General features: G+C 36.3%; 1 protein-coding gene across 4 annotated transcripts in view; it reads left to right on the forward strand.

The window, feature by feature from the left end:
- XPO4 (exportin 4) overlaps positions 1–24,792 on the forward strand; it is an 80,970-nt gene that overhangs the window by 32,524 nt on the left and 23,654 nt on the right. For all 4 annotated transcript variants that reach the window (XM_051779112.1, XM_051779109.1, XM_051779110.1 and 1 more), the window contains exons 5-10: positions 5,044–5,160; positions 5,941–6,094; positions 14,769–14,881; positions 17,294–17,451; positions 17,708–17,882; positions 22,559–22,735. In XM_051779112.1, the coding sequence (XP_051635072.1) occupies positions 5,044–5,160; positions 5,941–6,094; positions 14,769–14,881; positions 17,294–17,451; positions 17,708–17,882; positions 22,559–22,735 (894 nt within the window). The remainder of the gene's footprint in view (positions 1–5,043; positions 5,161–5,940; positions 6,095–14,768; positions 14,882–17,293; positions 17,452–17,707; positions 17,883–22,558; positions 22,736–24,792) is intronic.

A 24,792-nucleotide genomic window follows, 5' to 3' on the forward strand; every position in this document is an offset into this window, starting at 1 on the left:
CTCATTACAGAATTCCATCACCTAGAAGCAACATAGCAAGTTCTAGTAAATCTGATAGATTTTTTTAGTTTGTTTTTTTTTTTTTTTTAAATTCTTCCTGCTCTTGTGCAAGTTAAATGTAGATAGTTTAGGGATATTATTAAATATAAAGCCAGTTCTCTTTGATTTCAGTAACAGAGTTTGCCTTGTACAGGTGGAGACAAAAAGTCCTCTAAATGCATATTCCGGCTGGCAGTGATCTAATGTAACAGGGTAGATACTATGATTTTTTCTATGAAGGTAAGACCTTCATTCTTTTAAATACGCTTACAACTTTTTCTGTAGGTATAAATAACACTTGTAGAGGGCATCGCATGATAGCTTAGGTTTTGCAGTAAAATAAATTATTTAATCAAACCTCTGACAGCCTAAGTGTATCTCTGCTCTGAATTTTAGAGCAGAGGAAACTGTTTTGGTGTTGTAGTTCATTTGGCTTTGTTGGCTTTTCTGCCTCAGAGCTGGTGTACCACATGTCCATTTTTTCCTAAGCTGTATTTGAACTCTTCTCCCCTTCAGATGCTTTGTAACCTAACTACCCTCAAATGAAGCAGTTCATTTATTCCATGGGCAGCGCAGGCACAAGTGTGAAATCCCTTCAAACATTATGGGTTTAACTTTTTTATAGGGGGCATTCCATTTGGAAGAATAAGTTGCATTTACCTTTTGCATCTGAGTTTTATCAATGGTATATAAATGTTGTTTACTGTTAAAATGGTGCACAGTCTTTCTGTAGTGTCTGTTTCATTAGAGTAATTTAAAAAGAAAACCACTAAAACGATGTTACCGCTGGGTGTCTGATTGCCAAGTTAATCTCTTATCACAAGTCCCATTGATCTTCTGTTTGAGCAGCTGAGAGTCTATTTTATGTATAGTGATCTTTCATAAAGTTTATTCCTGGTAATAAAGCTAACTGGGGTGAGTGCCAAGCTATTCTCAGAGGCAATCCACTCTCAACAAGAGGAGGATTTTATTTTGTTAGATGGGGTTATTGTTTGGGTATGTACTTGTGGCAGAACTGGTGAAATTGCTAGCGAGTGAGTCAAACTGGGTTCAGAGGTGTACTCTTACTGGTATGAAGTTAATGGCATTACTGCACAATAGACATTCAGATCTGGCTTTTAATATGATGCCTAGAGTCACGTGCATTTTCTACTTATTACTATGTGGTATTACTAACTTGGATTGTTGATCTATTCTGTGGTGTGGCAAAAACCTTTATAAAAGAACCCAAAACCCCACCACAAAACAACAGAAAAAGCACTCCACCCTAGAATTGGATATGTATTAGTCACATTCAATATTCTTATGTGTAAGAAGAGGAAGTAATTTTAGTTCACAGAGAACACCAGTACTGGTTTCTCTGAAATTATGTTGTTTTTCAGATTTTTTAAATCTTTCTTCTAATAGTATTTGTGTTGATGTCGTTAGTGTCTTCACACCAAACATACCTGTAAATTAAAAAAATATAATTCAAAATATTAGTAGTTAACTTTGAGTAAAGTTACTTTATGAAAAGTCAAATTTTATTTTTAGTAAAGTGTACTTAAGTTATATTCCAAAGTTTCTGAAGTATTACTGTGTATTCAGGAGAGTTTAATAGATGGCAGGGCACATGTTCCTTTGAGCCAACAGTTAGTTAATATTCCTGCAGCCGTATGCCACTTTTGGGAAGCCACTGGTAGTTTCGTATAGCTCTATGCAAATGCTTGACATTGCAAGGACTGATTACAGGTCCTGTGGTCTGTCTTGTTCAGCTCTTGTCTAAAAGCTGAACTCATGGGGGCTGGCACTTGCCTTCTAGGAAACCAGTCTCAAGCTATCTTGTCTCAGCCTGTTGTTGCAGTAAATTTTAAATTACTGGCCAATATCTTCTCCTGCTGCTCTGGTGACCTGGATATACTGGAGTTCTTACAATTACTCATGGATGCAAGGGGTAAATGCAGGTGCAGATGGTGACAGGATCACATGGGTGTGCACATATTGCACACAGCACCCTTGGGATGGTAGGGGAATGGGGCAGGATTTGCAGCCCAGGTATTGAAATACCAAGCTGAGGAAGTAGATGGCATGCTGGGTCCTCAGTAGGAGGGAAGAGAGCAGAGGGATGCATTGTGCCCTGGTGTATGCCATGAACTAGGATGCTGGAGGGAATAAATTGTGTACATCTTTAGTAACTTCTGTCATGCTCAAAGCAGGTAGTGATGTCTCAGAACTACCTGAAATAGCTCTCATTGAAATTAGGGAGACAGGTCACTGCTCAAACTGCTTTATTGGGCTCTTAGCAGATTCAGTCAGCCTAGCTGCATCCATTGCTCTTTCCACCTTCCAAGAGATGTGTTTACCATCAGTCATAAAATTTAACCTTCCATATAATTTCTTCTTGGAATCAGGAGAAAAGCACACAAAAAAACTGGAACACACTTGTATCATTCAGTAACAGATTACTCTCCAAAGAGAAAGGATACATTATTATATACATATAAACAGACTGGAGAAAAAGAAAGGAGAAAATATCTATTATTTAACTAATATTAACTGTTTGTAATCATGGTGGGAACAGACATTGTTTTCCTCTTACTCCTTATCTGTCATTCGAAGTTACTGATTTATTTTCCAACAATTGGCAACCAACTGCAAGTGATAGGTGGTCTGCTTTGCTGCCCTGCTTGTCCTGTGGTGGTCTGGATGGTGGCTTGGTGTGAAGATCTTTGCATGGTAACACAGAAGCAGCTCAGCTTTACCCAGACCATTGTACTATTGGAGCCACTGATACCACTTGTTAATCAGGGTGTATTATAGAGCATCAAAGTGTACAGATTTGTAATTACAGCTAATGATGTCCTTATGTCATGGATGCTTTGAGCTGAAAAATGTGAGTGTGTCAGTAATTTAAGCATCAAATAAAAGCCTGTATTTTAAACTATTTAGAGAGTCTTGTAAGACCTCTGAATCTCCTGGAACATAATGAAATTGAACAGTGTTCTCTGGCAGCTTTGCATTATTTCTTTAAAAACATGTATTTTTATCTGAAGCATTGTTCTAAAGTCAAACTTCAAGTGTTTTTAGGTTTTTGGTTGGTTGGGTTTTTTAACCCAGGTTAATTCTTTTCATATGGGACTTCTAATGTTGGATTTAAAACTCAATGCTAGTCTATACTGATTTTCATTTTTTTTAATATTAGATCAAATCAGGATTTCCTCTACAGAAAAAATATTTATTGTATGAATACCTTACACATAGATTTGGAAATAAAATACTGAAATGTTTGAGCTAATTAGAAATACTTCTAGTATAGAACTGACAAAGTTGAACTTTTACTAGAATAGTTTAAAATGTAATGCTGTTTTTCACTGGCTGAACATTGCTTTTGTCATATGTGTCATTTGACAGAGGTGACTGTAGATGAGAAATAGTCCACTTGAAATTAAACGGTTATTTCTTTAAAATGTAAAGCTTGTACTTAGCAACTGATCAGCAATATACTGTCTCCTGTGCTGATACAGCTTTATTGCATAGAAGAGAAAACCCATATATTATCGTGAAGCCATTATGTTTGATCTGTCTGGGACTTATTTAGCAAGTAAGAATGTTAATTTAGTGTATACTGGCTAAGATAACTAGTTGTCTGGGGGGGTCAAGGTACTGACTTCAGAGGCATTTCTGAACAAAGATGTTGCAGTTGGTGGGTGGATGGCACTGGTCTCAGCTGTTGTATGAGCTTGCATAAATAGTATCATCTCCACTTTAATCTTTCGGGTGTTCAGAGGTAGTGTGCATATTTCTGTTTAACCCCTGGACACTTGCTGGCATGCATGACCCTTTAACAATTCCTATCCCTCTGTCCATCCCTAGCACCTTGGCTCCAAACAGTCTGGGAGGATAGCCAGTAATTGTGAAGTTTTTTGTTAAGAACATCTCTTTAACAGAAAGATGTTTTCATTTCACTGGTATACACTTTCTATTGTGCTTGTTACAGTAGTGTATGGCACACTTCTGAAGTACTACTTGCATCTCCAGTGAGCAATACTTGCTCTCTTTTGTGTGCAAAGATGGGTTAACAGATATTAAAACAAATGATGATGGTTACTGGCCTTTGGCATCAGGAAAAAAGCCTTTTTTTTTATATTTAAGAAAACAGCAACAAAGGCTGGAGCCATGTATTTCATAAAGAAGGTTGACTGTTGTGTTTTAGGATAGGCATTTGATTTACCTTACCTTAAATTTTGAGAATGAAAAGGATACTTAAACCTTCGGCCTTCATGAATCTGTCTCTGTGAAATTAGCATGCCTTTTTCTCACTGATTTTTATATTGCTTCGGAGGCATTGTTTTATAAGAGTAGTCTTAAAGATTATTTCTGAGGCTTGTGGATATTGTGCTTTGGAGGGAAGTATCAAAGACCTTTCAAAAATCAGAGGTTTCTGTGGATTCCTCTCAATTTTTTTTGATGAGGGAGAGGGAAAAGATGTAGACGGTGTATTATTGCAAGTGTTGCTTTTGACAAACTTCTGTCACTTCTAGTGCTATAAATTTAATCATTATCAAATACCAACATGGTAAGTGTAGCAAATGCAAAGAAGGACCAAAACAAACTTCAAAGTGATGTGACCTGAACTATTAGATCAATTGAAATAAGTGGAAAGAATCTTCCCTGAAACTAATACCTGTAAAGCCTTGTGCACAGAGAGAGAAAGTAAATGGCAAGGCTGGAAAATGGTTTGCAATAAGTTGGTTTCTGTTTTGTAGTGAAGACTGCACAGGTGCCAGCTTTGATATTGCTCAAATAATTGAGGTTTCTTTTGTGTAAGATGGAGCCCTGATGATTCTGGAGATGGTTCATCCAAGGATCTATATTGCTGAAATTTTGACTTGTTTAGTTTGTGTTAGAAGGAACGGAAGCAATAGTCATATTAAAATGCTAATAAGAAAATTGAAGGACACTGTAGGTGCTATTACATTATTGGACATCTTTTAGTTATATTATTCCCCCTTATTTTTTTTATAGCAAACTTTGGCCTGTTCCATTCTAACGGCGTTGTTGAGCGAGTTCTCAAGTTCAAGTAAAACCAGCAACATTGGACTAAGCATGGAGTTCCATGGTAACTGTAAACGTATATTTCAGGTAAACTAGTTCTGTACTGATATATGATACCTCTCTTTCTAAAATTTAAACACTGAGAAGCAGAAGTACTTTCCTGTGCCAGGTGCATTCAGGTGCACTGTGTCTTTAAAAGCGTTTATTAGAACAAATACTACAAAGGCAGATACTGGCTACTTCAGGAAAATTGATAATGTATTTTTAAAAAACTTGTATCAAGAAGGTGCAATCCCTTTGTGCCCATTTTGTGAATGTAGAGCTACAGATCTTTATGCGGTTGGGCTCTTAATTCCTTGGCTACCAATTGCAAACAAAACGAATACTCTGTGGAACAATGATAGTCTTAAATATAGCTTTGGTTTAAAGCCAAGGAGAGCTATGTATGTATTTAAAAATATTATTGCAGATGGTGTAGTCTGGTTGTCTCAGATGTATTGTTTGGCCAGTCAGAAATGTTTTCGTGAAGCCATTGCTTTAAACTGACTGTTGTGGAACAACTTACCAACTTTTTTTCATGCCAAAGACCAACTCTTTTCCACCAGTTATTTAAAAACATATTGTTTTTTAATCTTTTAACAACTGGCATTTACAGAAGATTTTTTTCATAGTCTTTGCAAATGTAATCAATTGATTTTGGCAAAAGGAGGGGATTCTCACTGACAACTTCAGAATATTTTCTGTATTGTAATGAAAAATAGGGTGAAACCAGAAAATTATTTTCTCTTTAGAAAAAATATTCCTTTTTAATCAGCGTTTTAATTAATGACTGAGATACTCAATATATTGTGTTCGTCCTGACTATAGGAGGACGATCTGCGGCAGATCTTCATGCTCACGGTAGAGGTACTTCAGGAATTCAGCAGACGTGAAAACCTCAATGCTCAGATGTCTTCAGTGTTTCAGCGTTATCTTGCACTAGCCAATCAGGTCTTAAGCTGGAACTTCCTTCCTCCAAATTATATCCTTTTTATGTCAGGACTTTTGTTTCTGTTGACTTGGGTCACTTCCTACTGCGTGAGAAGTAAAGTCTTTGAAAGGAGAAAAAAAAGTAAAACTTTATAAACCTTATATTTAGTCCTTGATTTATATTTTCTTCCATGAGTGCTTTTGGTCACCACCATGCTTGCTAACAGAAGCTGCTGTTGCTCTTCATTAAAGTTTTAAAGTATTTTACATAAAAGACAAAACAAACAGAGCAGCCCTGTTACAGGTTCATGGTCTGTCTGGTTTGGTTCAGGGTTGAGGAAATGTGTAATATGCTGCTTTAGTGTAGAACCATATGGTGAAAAGTCTAAGTTCTGTTTAATTTTTATGCAGAGATCTGATCTGTCCTACTTTTCTCCTTCAGAAGAGAAAGGGGCAGGCAAATGTCCGATCTAGGAACATGCATGCTCAACCAACTCCCCATAAAAGAGCATGGTTGTATACTAGAACATAAAATAGATTCTCTTCAGTCTGAAAAAAATGTTTGATAGCTGAAAGAAGAAATGGCATCTCCTTTTAATGCAGGGGCTTCCACTGCTTCCATTTTGACATTTTTGTGATATGTGCTGATTATTAGTCCAGAGAAAGGTGGAGTTGGACAGTAGAGGAGGAAATGGGAATCAGAAGGAGAAAGGGTCTTAGTGAGGGAGAGAAGGAAAAAGATACAAAAATGTTCAGTCCAAAAAATGGGCTAGATGAATATTGTAGAAATATTCAATTACACTCCGTATTTAATAGGGGTTTAAGACAGCATATATAGTACATCATTATAGTACCTCTTTTAATAACCAGACTGTCTTTAAGAAGCTCAACAAACCTTGCAAGAGCCAAATTTTTTATCTGTTTTATCAACTTTTTTATTAAAATGTTTGAAATGGCTACCAAGTTATACATACTGCAGGAATCTTGATGTTGCCTTCAAATACACTGTGAGGGATTTTATTTGCTTTCCTAGTGTGGAAGTCAGAAGGTGATATCTCTGAGATTTTGTTTTCTTTGAGTCTGTTCATTATACTGCAGGCAGCAAAAGTAAATTTATTTGAAACTGGATATTTCTTAGTTCACATCTGTAAAGCAGAATACCAGTTATATTGGCTATATGGAAGGTGCCATGGATTAAAAGTAAATACCCTGCTTCTGGTTGTCCCTGAAGTGATTTGGCAGAGGTTCAGAGAGGAATTTAGTGCATGTGCCTACAAGATGGACACTGTAGTCAAATTATTGCACCTTATAAAAGTTTTTGGAAGTGGATTTGGGATTTGTAAGAATTCAAATCATGTGTGAACACTTCTTCTAAGCTGTAATCTTAAGTAGAAGGGAAATGCTTTTGTGTTGTGCAGTGGTGATTCCCTCTGAATTTTAGTCTTGCTCTGTACAAACCTCTGATGTAGTCCTAAATACTGATCTTGTTACAGTTTGAAGTGAAGGCTATAGTTCTTCATGAGCTCTTTATCCCAGGCTAAGGTTTGTAGTGGTGGAGCTAAATAGATACAAGTAAGATGGTGAGCCTTGGGAGTTCTAGTTTTTCTTTATACATCCGTATAAATGAAGTTGATTTAGTCTGTAGATAGATGCTACTAAAGAAGTGTTAATAGAAATAGCAATGCAAGCCATACTGCTTCTTAAGGTTAACAATGTTTTCTACTACTTGGCCTACTTTAGATACTACAGTTGTTAGACAAATTCTGGCCATTTCTGGAGATTGGATGGACCTTTAGTGTGAACCACAAGTGCTCTTAATGGGTCTATTTCAAATATTTTCATAATTTCTGATCCGTTTGATACCATCTTTTTGTTTTCTACCACTGGATGTTTCATTTTGCAGTAAGAATTATAGCACCAACTTGGGTCTTCCTGCTCTATGTAGCAACCTGTTTTCACAGAAATTGGAATGTCCTCAATCATCCTTGAGAAATGTGGGTCTCAGCTGCCAAAGATTCAATACCTGTTGGGGTTTACAGCACCATGTTGATCGTATTGTGGCGTAAATCTCTCTTCCTTAAGAAGTCTGGTTTAAAAGTAACTGTTAATTGTTAGCTCATGGGCAGGGAAACTTAACTTGGCTGTAGTTTCTAAATACGTAGCACGTTACATGGAACGTAAGAATTGCTGTGTTGATTGACCGCTTGGCATCCTTTTGGTATCCTCTTTCCAAATCTTGACAGTACATGTGCTGAAGCCATGGGAATAAATTTAGTACTCGAAGCATGGAGTAAATCGATCCATTGTATCCTCAGATATATCGTTTTCCTTTAGTTGGTATTTCCCCTGGCAAGATAGTATTAATTCTCAGTATTCCCTGCAGCGTCACAGTGATCTGCAGTATATTTATGTAATCTTTAGTAAGATTCTTGTACCTTCAAAAAAGGGAAGTAGCATAAATGTGCATTAACTGTACAGTGACCATTGCAAGAGGCAGGTTATTTAAATCCCCAAGTTTGAGAATTGCATCAAAACATAGCACTTCTGAAGAGTTGTGTGCTGTTATGGGACAAGTGTTATAGGATAAGTGTTGCTTTGTTAAATGCAGTCTTGGACAGTGCTGCCACCAGTCCTGACAGAAGACTTGTAATAAGTCTGTATTGTCAATTGCCACCAGGAAAGACAAATTCTGAAATGGCCACCACATCGGAGCAACAAAAGGAGACTGGGGTCTACCTACTTTCAGATTGGAACTCAGTATTTTTAAAGTGTCTTTGGATGTAGTGCCTGCAATAGGAAGGACATGGCACAGTGACTTTGGAGGCCTCCCTTTGGTCATCTGCAATTTCTCCCATTTCATTTTCTGGCAATCATCTACTGTTATTTTTATGTGCTGCCTTGAGATACTAGTTCACCCGGTGTTTGCGGCTGATTCGGAGATAGTCTGTTGTGGCATGTTGGCTTCTGTACAGTTTCTTTTTTTCAGTGCTGTTACAGTACTGTTAAATATTGTTTACTCAAATAGAACTAGTTTTAACTGCATCTTTTCTTAAATGAATGTTTTTACTAATTAAGGAAGTGCAGGTGATCAGTATTAAGAGGTACAGCCATCTCCTTTACAAGACTGCCTTCATCTATTGCACTAGATAGAAGTTCAAGCTCACTCCTAGTACACTGTGAGTACCCTAAGTCTCTAGTTGGGGAGCTGAATGTTGCTGGATTTTAATGCACCTTGGCATGAACATGTATGTCCTGTGAAGTCAAGATGTAATTATAAATTATATTACTTTACCTCCAAAGGTGTTTCTCCCATCTTCTTGATTTTGGGATTTCTCTGTTCTTGGCAGCCACATTCTAATGCGCTTTGGATGAATGTCCTCAAATGGAAAAGTTCTTCAGCAGACCATAAGATTTTTGTCCAGCTGTCTCCCATCTACAGACAGGTGTCTGTTATCTGTCATTAGAAGCTGTCATGGAAGTACTTATCCCTTATTCTCTTTAATGTGTAGGTCATAGTACATAAAGAGAAGCTTGAGCTTTAGTTCTTGTTTTGGATTTGGTGCCTTTACTTGTTTGGAGGCAAGCTGGCAAATTTTCTAATAAATGTAGAACAGGGGATTTAAAATGCAGGTTATGTAAACCTAATGAGTTGCACTGTGCTAATATGCATCGTTACCATTCCATTGAAGTTAATGGTGCAATGGGAGTTGTATGAACTGACTGAAGCTTTTGTCTGATCTGAACATTTTTGTGTGTGTTCCTTGGCTGCACAGTTAAAGGAAGAAAGCTTTTCATATCTCTGTTTTGAAAATGTCTTTTAAACCTCAAGCCAGAATGAGACACCTGTCTGGGAGATTCTGTGAACCATACCGTTCTGCAGACTTTCAAGATCTGAACTCAGTCCAACCCAGATTGGAAGCATCTGTTGCACATAATGGAAGTGCATGAAAACCACACAGAATGCTCCAGAAAACTCGAGATTTTGTTTTGAGAAATTATTCAAGTTGGCATTGCTGCTGAAAAAGCACCCTGCCTTATCACCTCCCATGAGCATGATACTGAGCAGGGAACCACCTGGCATGGGGGTGTTTTTTTTATCGGGTCATGGTCCCCAGCTTGATTTGCTGCATAGCTACAGAAAGGATTCAACCTGTACCAAAGAGTTACAACACAGAATTCTTCAGCAGCACAGCTGCTTTTCATAGGCCTTGTTTTTAGCAGCCTGGAATTATCCTGAATTTACTACAACAGCCTGTCCTTATCTGAAAAATGAAGGGTTGGGGCATTGTCCTGGCTATTGTTTGGGATATAAAGAAAAATTCAGTGTAACTGAAATAGCTGTATTTATGAAAGTGCAAAAGAGAGCTGCATTTTACTTTTCTTAGACTTACCACTTTTAGGTGAAAACTGACCTGACTTTGAAATCCTTGATGTTTATAAATTATTTCTAGGGTACTGTATGTTTTCTTGGCAGTCCTTTCTAGCAACTTTTTAAGACAACATTGGGCAAAAGCAGTAAGATTGATGGGTCCCCTGAATTTGATCACAATTGCACTAAAGATACTTATATTGATACTGAACTTTTTAACTACTAGTCTTTCATCATTTAGGTTTTCCTGAATGTATTTTGAAATCAGGTTGCAATGTAAGAGCATCTTAGTAATCACCATTTTTATGAAGGGGAGCTGATGTTCTGCTCGCTTGCCCCAGTAGTTTAAGTTTCCAGTTTTTTAAAGATAGTCATCAGCATCCTAGATGGCAGCCACTATGACTTGTAAACCGCATCTGCATGGCAACTACTTGTGCATAGGTGCTTTAAATGCAAGTTAGGCTTGGGGTGATTAGCTTGCATACCATTAACTGTATAACCATAGCAGCAGAATGTACCAGGAATTGGTGAATCCACTTGGGTGGTCATGAGCCTTGGTACTGGAATGGCTAAACTGCTAGAGGCTCTGGGATTGGCCAGGTTTAAAATTAGCTTGGGTGTTCCTACACTTCCTCCCCCTGTTGCTGCAGTCTGAGTCCAGTGTCTCCAACACAAAATACTGTTTCATTCTCATGGTAGTTAAGAATACTTGTGTTTAATAATTAAATATTTAAGCATATGTTCCTTGTCCTGGTTCCTGCATGTATTTGCCAAGAGTGTAAGGTATGGAAAGGTCTGTGAGGAATTTCTCCATAGGGGGCAGCAAGCCTCTGCATCAGTTTTAGGCAGTTGCTCCTTGGACTCATCCCATGTTCTTGGCTGACTAGCTAGAAAGGCAGAGGAGGTCTTAAAAATCTGAATAAAATCAGTATGTTAACAGTGTATGGCAGATCTCCAAGCACTTACCTTTCTAATGCAGTTTTTTAATTGTAAAATGCAAGTCTGAGACTGGCACAAAGCTGTCCAGAGATATTTCAAACAACAAAGGTAAAGTGATTAAAATAACTTTTAAGAAAGATATTTGGACCTTAGCACTCCGGGAGCTTTTCCTCCATTTCTGAGATGTTCTTCACTCCTGTGGACAAATTTGTGAATGGGATTCTAGCAGGAGAAATCTCAGCTTTGATTATTGAGTTCCAAACTTACTGCTTTGTGGAAGAACAAGACTTGCCTCTCTTAGGAAAAGACTGTGGGGTCCATTCTCAGATACTGGAATTTGTAGCAAGTGAAACATGAAGTGAAACATTATAATCCGTCATGGCTGCCTTAGGATATGAAATATTCTGATATGCATCTTCACTGATCAGACCCTTCCTGGGACAGAGGCTAAGAGTGGGAGGAAAACTCCACATTTGCTGGTCTTTTATTTTCTTTTTCTTAATATGTTTCTCCAAGAAGCACATAAAACCTCAAACTTTGTTTTCTAAATTAGTTTTAAAAATTTGTAAGTTTAAAAAGACTACTCGTATTTTTCCAGCTCATGAAACAAAACCAAGCATAATGTCTACATGCATAAATTTAGCAAAGATAAAAGAAAATCTCTCTTTAAACATTATGGTCTTCTCCTTTTCCTCTCTAGACACTAATAGTGAGCATATGAGCCTTATCATACCTGAAGGCATCTAGTTATATTCTTATGCTTTTCAAAAGCATTTGGTTCACGTTATTGAATAATCTGTTCTGATTCATGAAGAAGATTCTACTCTCTGAAGGAATCAGTGCCCTAAGCCTTGCAAAATGGGTGAAACTTTGACATGCTTCTGGTAGCTGTTTCCTAGCCTGAGTTTCCATGTCATTCAATGTGAACTGTAGTAAGAGTTAATAATTCCTCAGTTGAACTAGGAATGTTAGAAGCATTTGTATTATTACCAGAAGTGGTTTACAAATGTTTTTCATTTTAGAAACAAATAGAAAACCTCCCGAACTCTCCAGGATGTCACGGTAGACTGATCTACACTTATCATAAATCTCTATTAAAAGTCTAAATCATAAGTCTAAGCTTGAGTGCTTAGAAAAAAAGTGTTGTTCTAGTACTGTACTTTTTGTTTCTTCATAAGTATTGAGAAGTAAATTAATTTTGGATGATGAAGACTGCATTTGTCCTGTGTAACCCATGTACTAGGTAATTAGTGCCATTTTTTTCAGATTTGGCATAACTAGACTGCTGCTAATAAGGCTGAACCATAGCACAGTATAAACTGGGGTATTTCTTGGCAGCAAGCATCTCCACAGCCAACTTCTGGTAATGTTTGCATACATTTAGTATGTGATGGAAAATGGGTTCAAGATCTCCACTGATAGGTGGAGGCATAATTTGTGATGTTCAGTGAACAGATATTTTACCCACAAATCTCCTATTGTCAGATGTGTCATCAGTCCATTAGCGTGAGAAACAGGACTAAAAATAACAGGATAGGGCTGCTAAATAGTGAGCCTTGTTAAAATAGTGACAGCAAACTAGCCCTTCTTTCATTCCACATGAAAAGTGTTTTGTAGCTGATCCCCTCTGTGGGCTCAACCTAGCAAAGAACAAATTTATTTTAAGAGATCGATATTGTATCTGTGATTGTCTTCTGATATTGGTATTTCACAGCAAAGGGCATTCTTGTCAGTAAACGGTTTTAAAATACCATTTTGACTAAAACATTCCACATGAAAAGGAAAAAAAGACATCTCTTAATTTGCCAGGTAAAATTAGTTTTAATTTGTAATATTGTTCCTGATAAAGCATGTTTACTTGTGATAATTTCATGCCCATATTTTAATTTTAATTTTTTTTCCACTGGGGAGAACCCCAAACCGTTTTTGATCACTTAAATTGTGTCTGTCTCTCAGAGGGAAGTAAAATAGAAAGTTCTGTAATTTTTAGCGTTTCTCCATTTGAAAGAATGCAGATCTGGTATGGTTCAACATACACTGATAATTTTTAAAACTGTGAAACTGGTTTTGTTTTACACTCATGTGAAAATATCTGATTGTTCTTAGGCAGTATAACGTGCTGACAGAAGTTCTGGACACATAGCACCAGTGAAGGTACACTTGGTACTGTGCTGTGGAAAAAGCCCCTTTTTTGGAATGTGGTTTTGCACAGTTTTGTTAGGAATTTTGTTTTGTGGCAGAACTCAGAAGACACATGTAACTAAACTAAAAGTGTGCATCCCATGTTTTGACACAATTCTTCTTATTAAACTAGATGCTTACTTTAAATATTATTCCCTCAAACAAAACCCATCGAAAGTTAAGGGGTCTACTATCTTGCATGATACCATTGTAGAATTAATTTTTTTTCTAGACATAGAAATAGGTTTTTATACACATTTTTTTATAATACCTGATTACTTACAGTACAAAAGTTAATGCAGTTCATTACCAGTAAGTAAATTACGTGCAGCTGAACATGCTGTTACTTACTCTGACGGTTGGGTTAGAAAGGGATCAAGGAGGATAATGTAGGGTTTAAGAAAGACAAATAAAACGTAAGTTGCTGAGTTAAAGCGTTTTTACTACTACTTGGATTGGGTGGTGTCACAAAAGGAAGCACTTCAGAAATCTTTGAACGCTCTTCTGTGTGACCAGACTGACAAAGAATTGAACCTGCTTGTTTAAATATTTTTGCTTACGTCTCTGTTTTTTCTGTACTAGAACATTTGCAGAATTTTGTAAATTAAGTTATGCCAAAATATGTGGTGAGAGCTGAAATGAGTGCAGTAAAATCATGGCTTCACAGTGTGCTCATTTTTCACATGCATCTCTTACAAACATGTTTAATATGACGATGCCTTGTGCTGTCTTATGCTTTTGTTCTCAGTGTGATTAGAAAACGTAGATTCATGCAGAGCTAACATATCTGTATTCTGTGATGCATATTTGGCTATTTAGAAAAATAGGATATAGATTTCAATGAGCTATCTTTAGCTACGGTAAGACCTTTTTAAAAGCTGCCAGGAAAATTTTTTAGAAAATTATTTCCTATTTTGCATAAATTTTAACACCTGTTAATGGCGGTCGCTTTTTTCCCTTCTCGCTGTGTCGCATTAGACACCCTGGTTATCAAAGTGATCGTATCGCTATGGTATGTCTCATAATTATGATCAAACTGTTATCTAACATTCCTGGAGCATTCTTTTTTTCAATACTTAATACCTTTTATTCCTTGGCCTCATGCATGAATTATGCTGTGTATGTGAAGAGGCTTAAAGTTTGTTTCCATTACATTCTTTCTGAATGGATCCTGTTGTATCTAGGATTTTTTTAAAGCCAAGTAGGAATGTTATTGTTGACCTTGACACCAGATAACTGGGCAGACATTATATAGCTATGTTTGAATCCTCACAAAATGTGATGCTAAAGCCAACAGAATCCTGGCGCGAGACTCTCCTGGACAGCAGAGTTATGGAGCTTTTCTTTACAGTAAGTTTCTTTCTTCAACTTTCATAGTCCAGACCGCAGGGAAAGCAACTCCTTCCTGTTCTAAAACTGTATTGTTGGACTCTTCCTTTTGCATCAGGTAGGACTGATTCTGTTAAATTCAGCTTGCTTATCAAAGCAGACAGGATTGTCTTTTTCCTAGGTTTGAATATATATTTTGCCTATTAATTGTTTTAAATTGATAACCATTAGCTAAAGAAAAAGGTATTATAGTTATCTAAACTTTTTTACATTTAATACTTTTGGACGTATTCTCATCAGACAAAACCAAGCCTGATGAGCAGTAGTAGAGTATATCTTTCAGATAAGTCTAAGGGCTCTCAGAAAAGATCAAATGAGCAGTTTGTGTTTGCAGATCTTAAAGCATTTACTCAAGGGAACAGCTGAAAATAAATAATGTAATTGTAGTTTTCTAGCCAGTTTCAGCATACAGAATTCTCTACCTCTTTCCTCAGCACAAAGTAAATCCAAACAAGTTAAAATAGAAAATAAGCTAGAGGGATGAGGAAGAAGTAGTGTTGAGAGAGGGGAATTCAATTTCCTTAACTTAAAAACCCTACAGTTTTAAAAATGGATAAAACTAGTATTGTTTTCTTTCTGCAGCTGTTGGGAGAAGTTTGTAGTTATTGCTCAGCAAGGACTTAACTGCAGCAGCAAGATATATTGACTTATAAATTCATTTACTATGCGATTTAACTTACATTACATCTCTTGGGACCTGAGAATTCAGCATTGTCATGCTTTTTTCATTTTTGCAAAGCAGAGAAATGATGTGCTCGAAACTTGGACAAAGTTGTCATTAGACAATGTGAATTTAACTCTCTAGTGCTGCTTGACAGGACGTTTGGATATATGTCCTTACTTTATAGGAGTTTTTGATAAATTTAATTTTTTTTAAAACTTGCAATAAAAGTAAAAATTTATCTGTTCCGGTAGTTTTGAAAAGGTGAAAAAAATCACTGGCAGAACTCTTAGCAGCTACACACAATCTGAACAGCTGTCTAGACTATCCAGACAGTTGCTACTGTCAGCTGTGAACCTCCACATGCATATAACTTTTTGGCTTACATGTGAACCCTTCCACATTTAATAGTATGAACTTGTCAGAGTTAGGTATCCATTTCCTTGGTTGGTTTACAGTTACTTATTTGTGATAAGAAAAAAAATTTTGAATAATATACAGATTTGTTTTAGTACATTTGCGTGTTACTTAATAGTAACCAAAGCTTGCCTGTGCTTCACTGAACACTAGCCAGGGCAGTATGCTGTCTGTTTTGGTTTTAGATTCCTGATTTGCAGTGGTTGAGCCCTGTAGTAGTAGCTTGCTGTTTGAAGTAACATAAGTGACTGGTAGTAATTTTTATTCACTTATCTGATCTGAGAAATTTTAATAACCTTGCAAAAATTGGCTGGACTGCCATGTTAAAGTGAGTGCCTCCAGTTCTAATCTCAGCCTCGTGTGGGTTGTATATTAGGAAGGGTATTTCTGTTGCAGGGTTTGTTTCTCCTGCTAGTTTGATCTTTCAGGGATTAACTTTGCAGCTAATCCAACTAGTTATGAGTTGGGTGAACTTGCAACTATAACACCACAGAGAAATGGTTAGTGTTTTAACTATACTTTTTATATGTAATATTGCTGAAATAATTTAACTAAATTTTGCTTCTGGCTGAAAAAACTACTCTGTATTTCTTTATTTATCCAATAAATCTTATGTGAAAAAATAGGAGGCATGAGCCCAAGAAAATTCTTTAAATCCATTCTTGACGATTCAGATAAGTATGTGAGAATATGTTTGTTGAAATAGTAAGATTTTAATCTAGAAAGTCTCAACAACAGAAGTAATGACATAACAGTTTGCAGAAATACAGGAAGATTACTGTTGGTCTTGTATAACATGAGGGTGTTGCCAAGGAAGTGATGCATTCATTTTTGTATATGTCTTCAGTGTTTACCTCTGCTAAAGAAGCATCTATATAATCTTGATTGAACTCGTTGACTAACTTTAGCAAGACTCTATAGCCTAGGCATAGTTAGCATAATAGAGATGACTGTCATTATTGCTGTTTTTAGAAAGAGCAGCATGTCTGACTGGCTGGCATCTGTTTCCCTCTTTAAGACATAACATTCAGTAGACAGTTCAATTTTCAACATGTAGGTGAGCCTAAACTAAATGTTAGTTTCAGTGAGCTAACTCACAGCTTACGATTTTGTGAGCTGAGTCACTATCTTGACATTTGCCATGGTTTAGGGAGTTATAGAAACCCTTGCATTTCAGACTGAATGGAAGTTATAGTAAGCTTTTTTTGGTGTGTGCTCTTTTGGATTGAGAGCCATGTGACTGTTTTAAGAACACCCTGTTTTCATGTATTATTAACTACCTCACTTCCTGAAAGGTACATCGAAAAATCAGAGAAGATACAGATATGGCCCAAGATTCATTACAGTGCCTGGCACAGCTGGCGTCTTTGCACGGGCCAGTCTTTCCTGATGAAGGTTCACAAGTTGATTACCTGGCACACTTCATTGAGGGATTACTGAATACTATCAATGGGTATGTATGCCTGCTCTCTAAATTTAGATGGCATCTTTTAATCTTCAGTTTGGGGTGTAGCATAGCTGTGTGGAGAAGTGGTATGGCTTGCTTATTTCTGGGTATAATTTGTATGTACTGTTGAAAGAAAAGGCAATTTAAAGTAGGTGGTGCTTACATAATATGAAGTAGATTTATTGATTGAAAGTGTATCAACAAAACCTATTCCCTTTTAACATTTTTCTTAATGGCAAAAACCTGCTGTTTCTATCTATAGAATTGAAATAGAAGACTCTGAAGCAGTGGGAATTTCCAGTATTATCAGCAACCTGATAACTGTATTTCCTCGCAATATTTTAACGGCCATTCCAAATGAACTTTTCTCTTCATTTGTAAACTGCCTCGCACACCTCACCTGTTCCTTTGGAAGAAGTGCTGCCTTGGAAGAAGTGGTAAGTAGCTGCAAATAGGAGGTAATCTTTTTTTGTTTCTCTCTAATTGTGATAAGCACAAGCGACAGGAGGATTTGGCTGTTTTGTTAATAACCGTTGTGAATTCAGTGGTTTTGTCCTAGATTTCTGAAATCCTTTCTAGAGAGTTTTCTTTTCATTTCATGCAATGTAATGAACAAAATTACACACTTTTTTCATCTTTCAGATTTTGTTTTGATTTAAAATACTTGTCTTAAATTTTTAATTTTAAAAAGAATGGATTAATTTAAAAATATTGAAGTCTTAGATATTGCTGACTTACTGTTGTAGGACTTCTCTGAAAACTGTTGTAGGTAGTAAACAAGCTACAGTCCCAAAAGCTTAAAATGACTATGTGAACATATGGACAGACTGCAAATTAACTGCTGTCAAGAGTTCTGTTTCAGGGTTTCTGTTTTAAGTGAATGTAGCCATTAAGATCTGTTGTTAACTCCAGATTTCTAAGCTGTTCAGATCATGCCTTCATCACTGACACAGTTCAAATGGTAATTGTGTGTACAAATCTAGCACAGGAACTTAGAGAATTTTCTTCTCTTCTTTCAAATTTCGGTTGTAAAGCTAAAGACCAATGGGGAAGTCCAAGTTTTCTGCTTCTAAAAATTGCATTAAAAATAAAAACCCCTAAGGAGACCTAGTTCAAGGGAAAAAAAAAACCATAAAAATTAAGGTGAATAATCTTGCACTTCAGCTATTTATATGCAGTAGATGTAGATATAAAATGAGATTATCAAGATACTAACCAATATTTCCCTATTAACATGAGAAAGTATGATTTTTTTTTCTCATTTTGTATAATGACTAAGGTTAATTACCTGAGTTTGAAAATAATTATAGAAGTATTTAGTTACAAAGTTGGATGGACATGTTTCGTTACTAGAGAACACAGGTGTGTTAATTACCATTCATTGCAGGGCATTAAATCATCTCTTCACTGCAAGGTTAAAATGTATTACATTTGGCCCAGTGCTCACTTTAAAGTTTAAGTTTTTTCATATCTTAATCAAAAAATTGGTGATTAAATTCAGAGTCTGAAATACAGCTACTTTCCAGATCTTATTGGTCAAATTTTGCTCTGCTTTTGGAATTTTCTAGTAGAACATTGAACATATGTTCTAGTGCTCACTGATACATTTAGGAATGCTCCTGAAGCCCTTATAGAAAAGATTTAGTAAAAACCACAGGCAGCTGTCATTTAAATTCAAGGGACTAAAGGGATGTTGTTTCCTCAGTTAGCCTCTTGATACTTGAGGACTAGAATAAGCAATCATATTTAATGAAAACAGTGCTCAACATAATGCCATTCAAAACACTTAATTTCTCAGCAAAATCTTACAATAGCATGTACGCTATCTGATAAAAAGTTTATTTTGGAAATGACTAGCTAGTTATGCCTAGTAAACTGTGGCTGCTACACATATTTAATCCCATAGGTTTTGCTGAAGAAACTTCTGTCAGTATTAAATGTTCTCAGATTAAGCAGCATCAAAACGAGGATGCAAGAGGGTTTTTTTTTGTTATTGTTGTTTGGGGGAATTTTCTCACTGTCCTTCAATCTTTAAATCATCCTGTGAAAAGAGGAACATTACGCTTTCACCCCTCCTGTTCTGTTACTGCTCTTATAGGTGTCTCAACTTCATGTTGTTTCATGCTCTTATAGGTGTCTCAACTTCATCATTTTCAGAATGATACAGAATTCTGTAGTGATGTGCCTTCCAAAAAATAATGCTTATATCTTAACAGTGTGTGCAAGTTTCGAGCTGGCTTCCTGCCAAGTGATCACTTTTCTAGTTCCTTCCTGGTTACAAGTTGGTCTCCAGGAAGGCCTAGAGTGAAACCACCACACAGTGCATGAGCAATAAGGCGTGCTACCAAGACTTTCAAGTTACTGCTAACTTAGTCCTGATGGTGTAATGTGTGCTGTGCCTATAGAAGTACTATTTTGCATCCCTGGAAACGATCTTTTGGCTTAGGAATGTCCCAGCCATGATTAATGTGTTCCCCAAGCTTCTTGCTTAGAATGTGTGTAGTGATACCTTCTGTGAGCTCATGTGCTGTCTGCAATTAAGAGCTTTTTGATATATAAAATACCATGTGTGTTGGGCTCAGTAGAGTTCTCAGAGCTTTTCAGAAATACGAAGTGCAGCAGAAGGCTGGCAGGCATACTCCTTAAGCTTTGCTGGTTAAAAAAGCTGTTTTCCTCATATTTCTGCCACTTTGTGTGCCAGCAGAACGTATCATGTGAACACAGCAGAAAGCCCATGAGGGACAAGGAATCTATTTTGCTCAAGATCTGCTATGAAAACTGTCAAAACGTGGAGGCACTGGATCAAAACATGCAAACCACTTCAAAGCAGCTAATAGTGATTTTCAACCGGGGGGGAAACCCACAATCTAAATATCATGTTCAAACTGTTTCACATTAACCTGCCGCTTAGGGTTGGAGGGATTGACTGAAGGAAGTTTGAACATTTGCCTGAACAGCTATGCTAATGGAGGGAGAGCAGTAAGCTTCAGCAATGCTGGTTTATGGTGCAAGTTGGACCAGTAATCTCTTCCTTTAATGGCACTAGGTCTGAGAGAAAATACTTGTCCACAGCTATGCTCCACCTTGCTTAACACCTAATGCTTTTGCAAAAGTAGAAATCAAATAGTCCCTCTGAAGTAGTGAAGAGTTTAAACAGGATGTTGGATGAAAAGTCAAATTATATTTGACTTTAATTTGACTTTAAATAAAGAAACTATATCAAAGGCTTCTTTTTCTTGAACTGAATCTTAATGCGTTGTTCTGTTTCATGATATTTTTTAAGTATCATGTGATGGCAGAGATCATTCCGAATTTGGTCTTCTCTGCTGTGCTTCCAACGCTTTCTAGCTTATTGCTACTTGACAATTTTTGGTAGTGTTTGTTCTTCAAAGGGTCAGCAAACTGTGAAGGAAGAAGGAACAAATTTCTTCTTGTTTCCTGTAGTAGAGGAATTAAGCATTTTTGCTTTAACTTTGTCGGTTTTATCTTGCCTTTCTTGAAGATCTGAGTTCTGATCCATCAGAATGATTAAGCTCTCCAGTCTACAGCACAACACTTTATCCGTAGGACATCTTCAGTAGCTCAGCTGTAGGTAATCTGAAATAAGGATTGGGATTTTTAGTAAGGTTTCTTTGGGACCGTATTGGTTCAATATGGATAAAATCTTTCTACTATTGGGCATGTACTTTATAGAGGCATATTAGTCCTAGATTGCTTATGAGAATACCTTAGAGTTAAAATAATTTTTTCTTCATGACATTATCTTCTTTATTACCTTTTCAAATAAATGAAGTGGGTGTATTTTGAGGGTATTTTGTTGTTCATAAAGACGTGTGTTTATTTGCTTATGCTCTTGATTCTTATAAATTATGAAAAGTTGTATGTAGGTTAATAGATGTAAATATATTACATACATATAAAAATATTTTAGGATTGAATGTCTGTAAATTCATGTGACCTTTAGCCAAGTTTTAAAAAGATGTGTTATGTTGTCCTTCCCAAATTTGTGACTTATGTCAGTGTTGAATGCAATTTTGCCTCTCTCCTTGTCATCTTCAGCTTTTGCAATTGCATCAGTGTGTCCCATATTTTAACTTATGCGAATAAGACCACTTTGCAGTTACAAAATGATGTGGTGAAGCTATCTTGAAACACTTCCAGTATGATATCAGTTCTTTCTCTTAATCAGCCAATGTTTTCTTTTCCTTGCCTGTTCATTCAACCATGTTTGTAACTTCACTGAAAGTCAGGAATTCTTGTGTCTGGAGCATGATTAAGGCCTTAATGTCTCTTTATTTCATCAATGAACCATTTTACTAAGCTCTGCTATCTGAAAGTAACTTGTGTGAGCCATCCTGTTGGTTAAAACTTGAGAAGACTTCTTAGAGGGAGTTTAGCGTCTTAGCAGCATGTTTATCTGTACAGTCACACTGGAGTTATTGGAGGTTGGATATATTTACAAAAGTTCAATTTTTACATCAAGACAAAAAGTTGATAGTTATATTAAAAATATTTTTAAAATAAATGGCCTCTTTGCTGTTTGGGTTTTTTAGTCTGCCTGTAACCCAGGACTTTGTATTTCAGATAAGTTGTTTCCTTCTGCAGCTTAAGTGCTACGTAGAAGCACATATGAATAATTAGAAACATGAAGCCTCAGTTGAAATACACCAAGTAATTGGAGGTGCAGGCATTTCCACTGTTTTTTTGGTTTGCTGATAGAATGAGAAGTTGTGATTATTCATCAAAACTGGCTACCTGGAGTAAGGTTTCTTGAACACATGGCAGTCTTGCAGTAATTTCCTGTGGAACAGAGAATCGTCTTTTCTGTCTCTTTATTTCAGTAGTAGTGGAATACATATAAATCCATATGCAACATCAAATGAAGAGAAACAGCTAAACACACTGATAGCTTTTTAAAAGCCTAGCAAGCATGAAAGCTGCACTGACCTTTTTGATGCATTGCTTCAATCTTGGCTATCCTTAGATGGGTTTTGTGACTGATTTCTTTTTGTTTCAACAGTAGAAGAACATCTGTTTAATAATGAATATAAGCACGTTCCTGTGGTTTAGTTTAGGAATAAGATTTTTCATTTGTTTCTTTCATCTCTTACAGCTTGACAAAGATGACATGGTGTATATGGAGGCATATGATAAGTTACTGGAATCTTGGCTTACTTTGGTACAAGATGACAAACATTTCCATAAAGGTTTCTTTACCCAACATGCTGTTCAAGTCTTTAATTCCTACATTCAGTGCCATCTAGCTGCTCCTGATGGCACAAGGAATTTGGTAAGCCCTCATTTTAGTAGATTTTGATGATGACATATAGTAGCTAGCCCATGTCTTTTGGTGTGTATATATTATGTAACTCAAGGCAGCGAGTATAGAATTGCTATTTGTGGCTTTGGAAATGAAAAAATTGACAAATTTGTTACTCAGTTGTCATTTCCCAGTCTGTTTCTCACATTCTGAAGAGGAAATAAAGAAATGCAATGTTGGAAATCACTTAAAAAAATTAGATAAAAATAAACCTGTAACTCGGATCAATGTGTATCTTGCTTTCTTCCCACAGATACAGTGACTAAACTTTTGACCATCCTTCTCTGGATGTCCTTAGAGACCTGATCAAAATTCTCAGTGAAGAAATTGAAAGCCTATTTTATGATTGTTAGCTCCCATACATTACCTTCAAAGTATAATGCATAAATATCTGAAAAAATGTGGGCTGACTGTGCTCAGGATAGAAGAAACTTGGAATATCATGTGGTCCTTTAGGATAATTTGAATTCCTGGTTGAATTTTTGAACAGGTGACTGTTCTAAAGAAAGCCTAAAAGTACATCAAGTATCTCTGTAGCCATTGAGAAAGAAAGCAGATTAGTATATTTGCAAGTAGTCTGGATCTTTCTAGAATAGATTCTTATGCCGAAAGCTGGGTGTAGATGTTAGATGAATTAATTATTGCATAGATTCAATTCGATAACTGTATAAAATCTCTCTTTAGTTTGATGCTGTGCAAAGATCTCTGAGATACCTCATTCTGAAAAGCACTGCATAAAACTTAATTCTGCTATCTCGATATGTAACAGATGGTAATAACAGTGCCAAAACCAAGAGAAATATTTCACAAGAGAACTTTGAATTCATATCAGGCGGTCTTGACATAACTTGTATACACAGGTTAATTCATGTCATTCTGTGAGATAAGTCATTTATCCCATGGGTAACCTTTTAAAAGCCACAGCTGGCATTTTAGAATGCTTCTTGTTCAATATCAAAGCAGTAACAGGAACTTTCAATCCCTACTTTGAGAGCAGAGGCTCACCCTTCAGTAAACAGCTGCAACTTTGAAGCTGCCAAAAGAGAATGATTTGCTGGGTTACATAAAGAAAAGATGGGTTAGAAGCACTTGGTATAAGGAGTTGTGTGTGGATTCAGTTTTCCAGGACCTGTAGAAATAAAGCAAACTGATAGCTTTCTCTCTCTTATATTTTACTTTGTTACCTGCATAAATTTTATGAGTATTCAAGAGATTTTGAAAACTTTTAATACTGATACTTAGTTTCTACATATCATGGTTCATCTCTTCAAGGAGTAAGATCTGATTATTATTTAAATAGTTTTATAATGCAACCAAGATAAACTGTGAGAAATTGAACAGTGCAACTTTGCATCAACAAAAAATAAAACTGAGATGATTATTAGTCTTCTGTTTTCCTGAGGTTATAGCATTCACTTTTTAAAGTACTTTTTTATTTTTAAATAGTACTTTTTAAACTACTATTTCCTTTCAAACAGTAGGTTATGGAAAATAATAAAAGAGATGATTTTCATTTCATCTTGAAAAATAGTACCTATTACATGATTTCTGTAAGATCTCAGACAACTGACAACAATATCTTTGACTAATGAATAGGAAAAAGCATGGAAGTTCCAGTATTTAAAATGGTTCTTGGTTTGCTATATACGTGATTTGAAATACAAATGTACTTCAACAATCTTTTGATCATTGGTTTTGGAGGCCATCTCTGTGAGCCAGACTAATTCAGTACCTTATATCACAATTCTAGCAGTGGATGTACAACAGAGCTGATTTATAAAATGTAAAGAAGCTTCTTTGCTATTGAACAACTTGTGTTTATACTATTAATAACAAGTATCAATTTTCATAAGTCCTATTCTTGAGTCTTTTCACACTGAATGTTTTTACTTGAGAGCACTATTGGACACAGTAGCAAATAGACAAATTAACTGTGTGACATTTTGCTAATGAGTTTGTGAAATGCTGGTTTTAAAACAATATGAACCCATGTTGACTCTGTTTAACTCTTCAGTGTTTAATTTAGT

The sequence above is a fragment of the Manacus candei genome, unplaced genomic scaffold (assembly GCF_025592945.1).
Source record: "Manacus candei isolate 608988 ecotype Guabito, Panama unplaced genomic scaffold, ASM2559294v1 h1tg000014l, whole genome shotgun sequence".
Taxonomy (NCBI): domain Eukaryota; kingdom Metazoa; phylum Chordata; class Aves; order Passeriformes; family Pipridae; genus Manacus; species Manacus candei.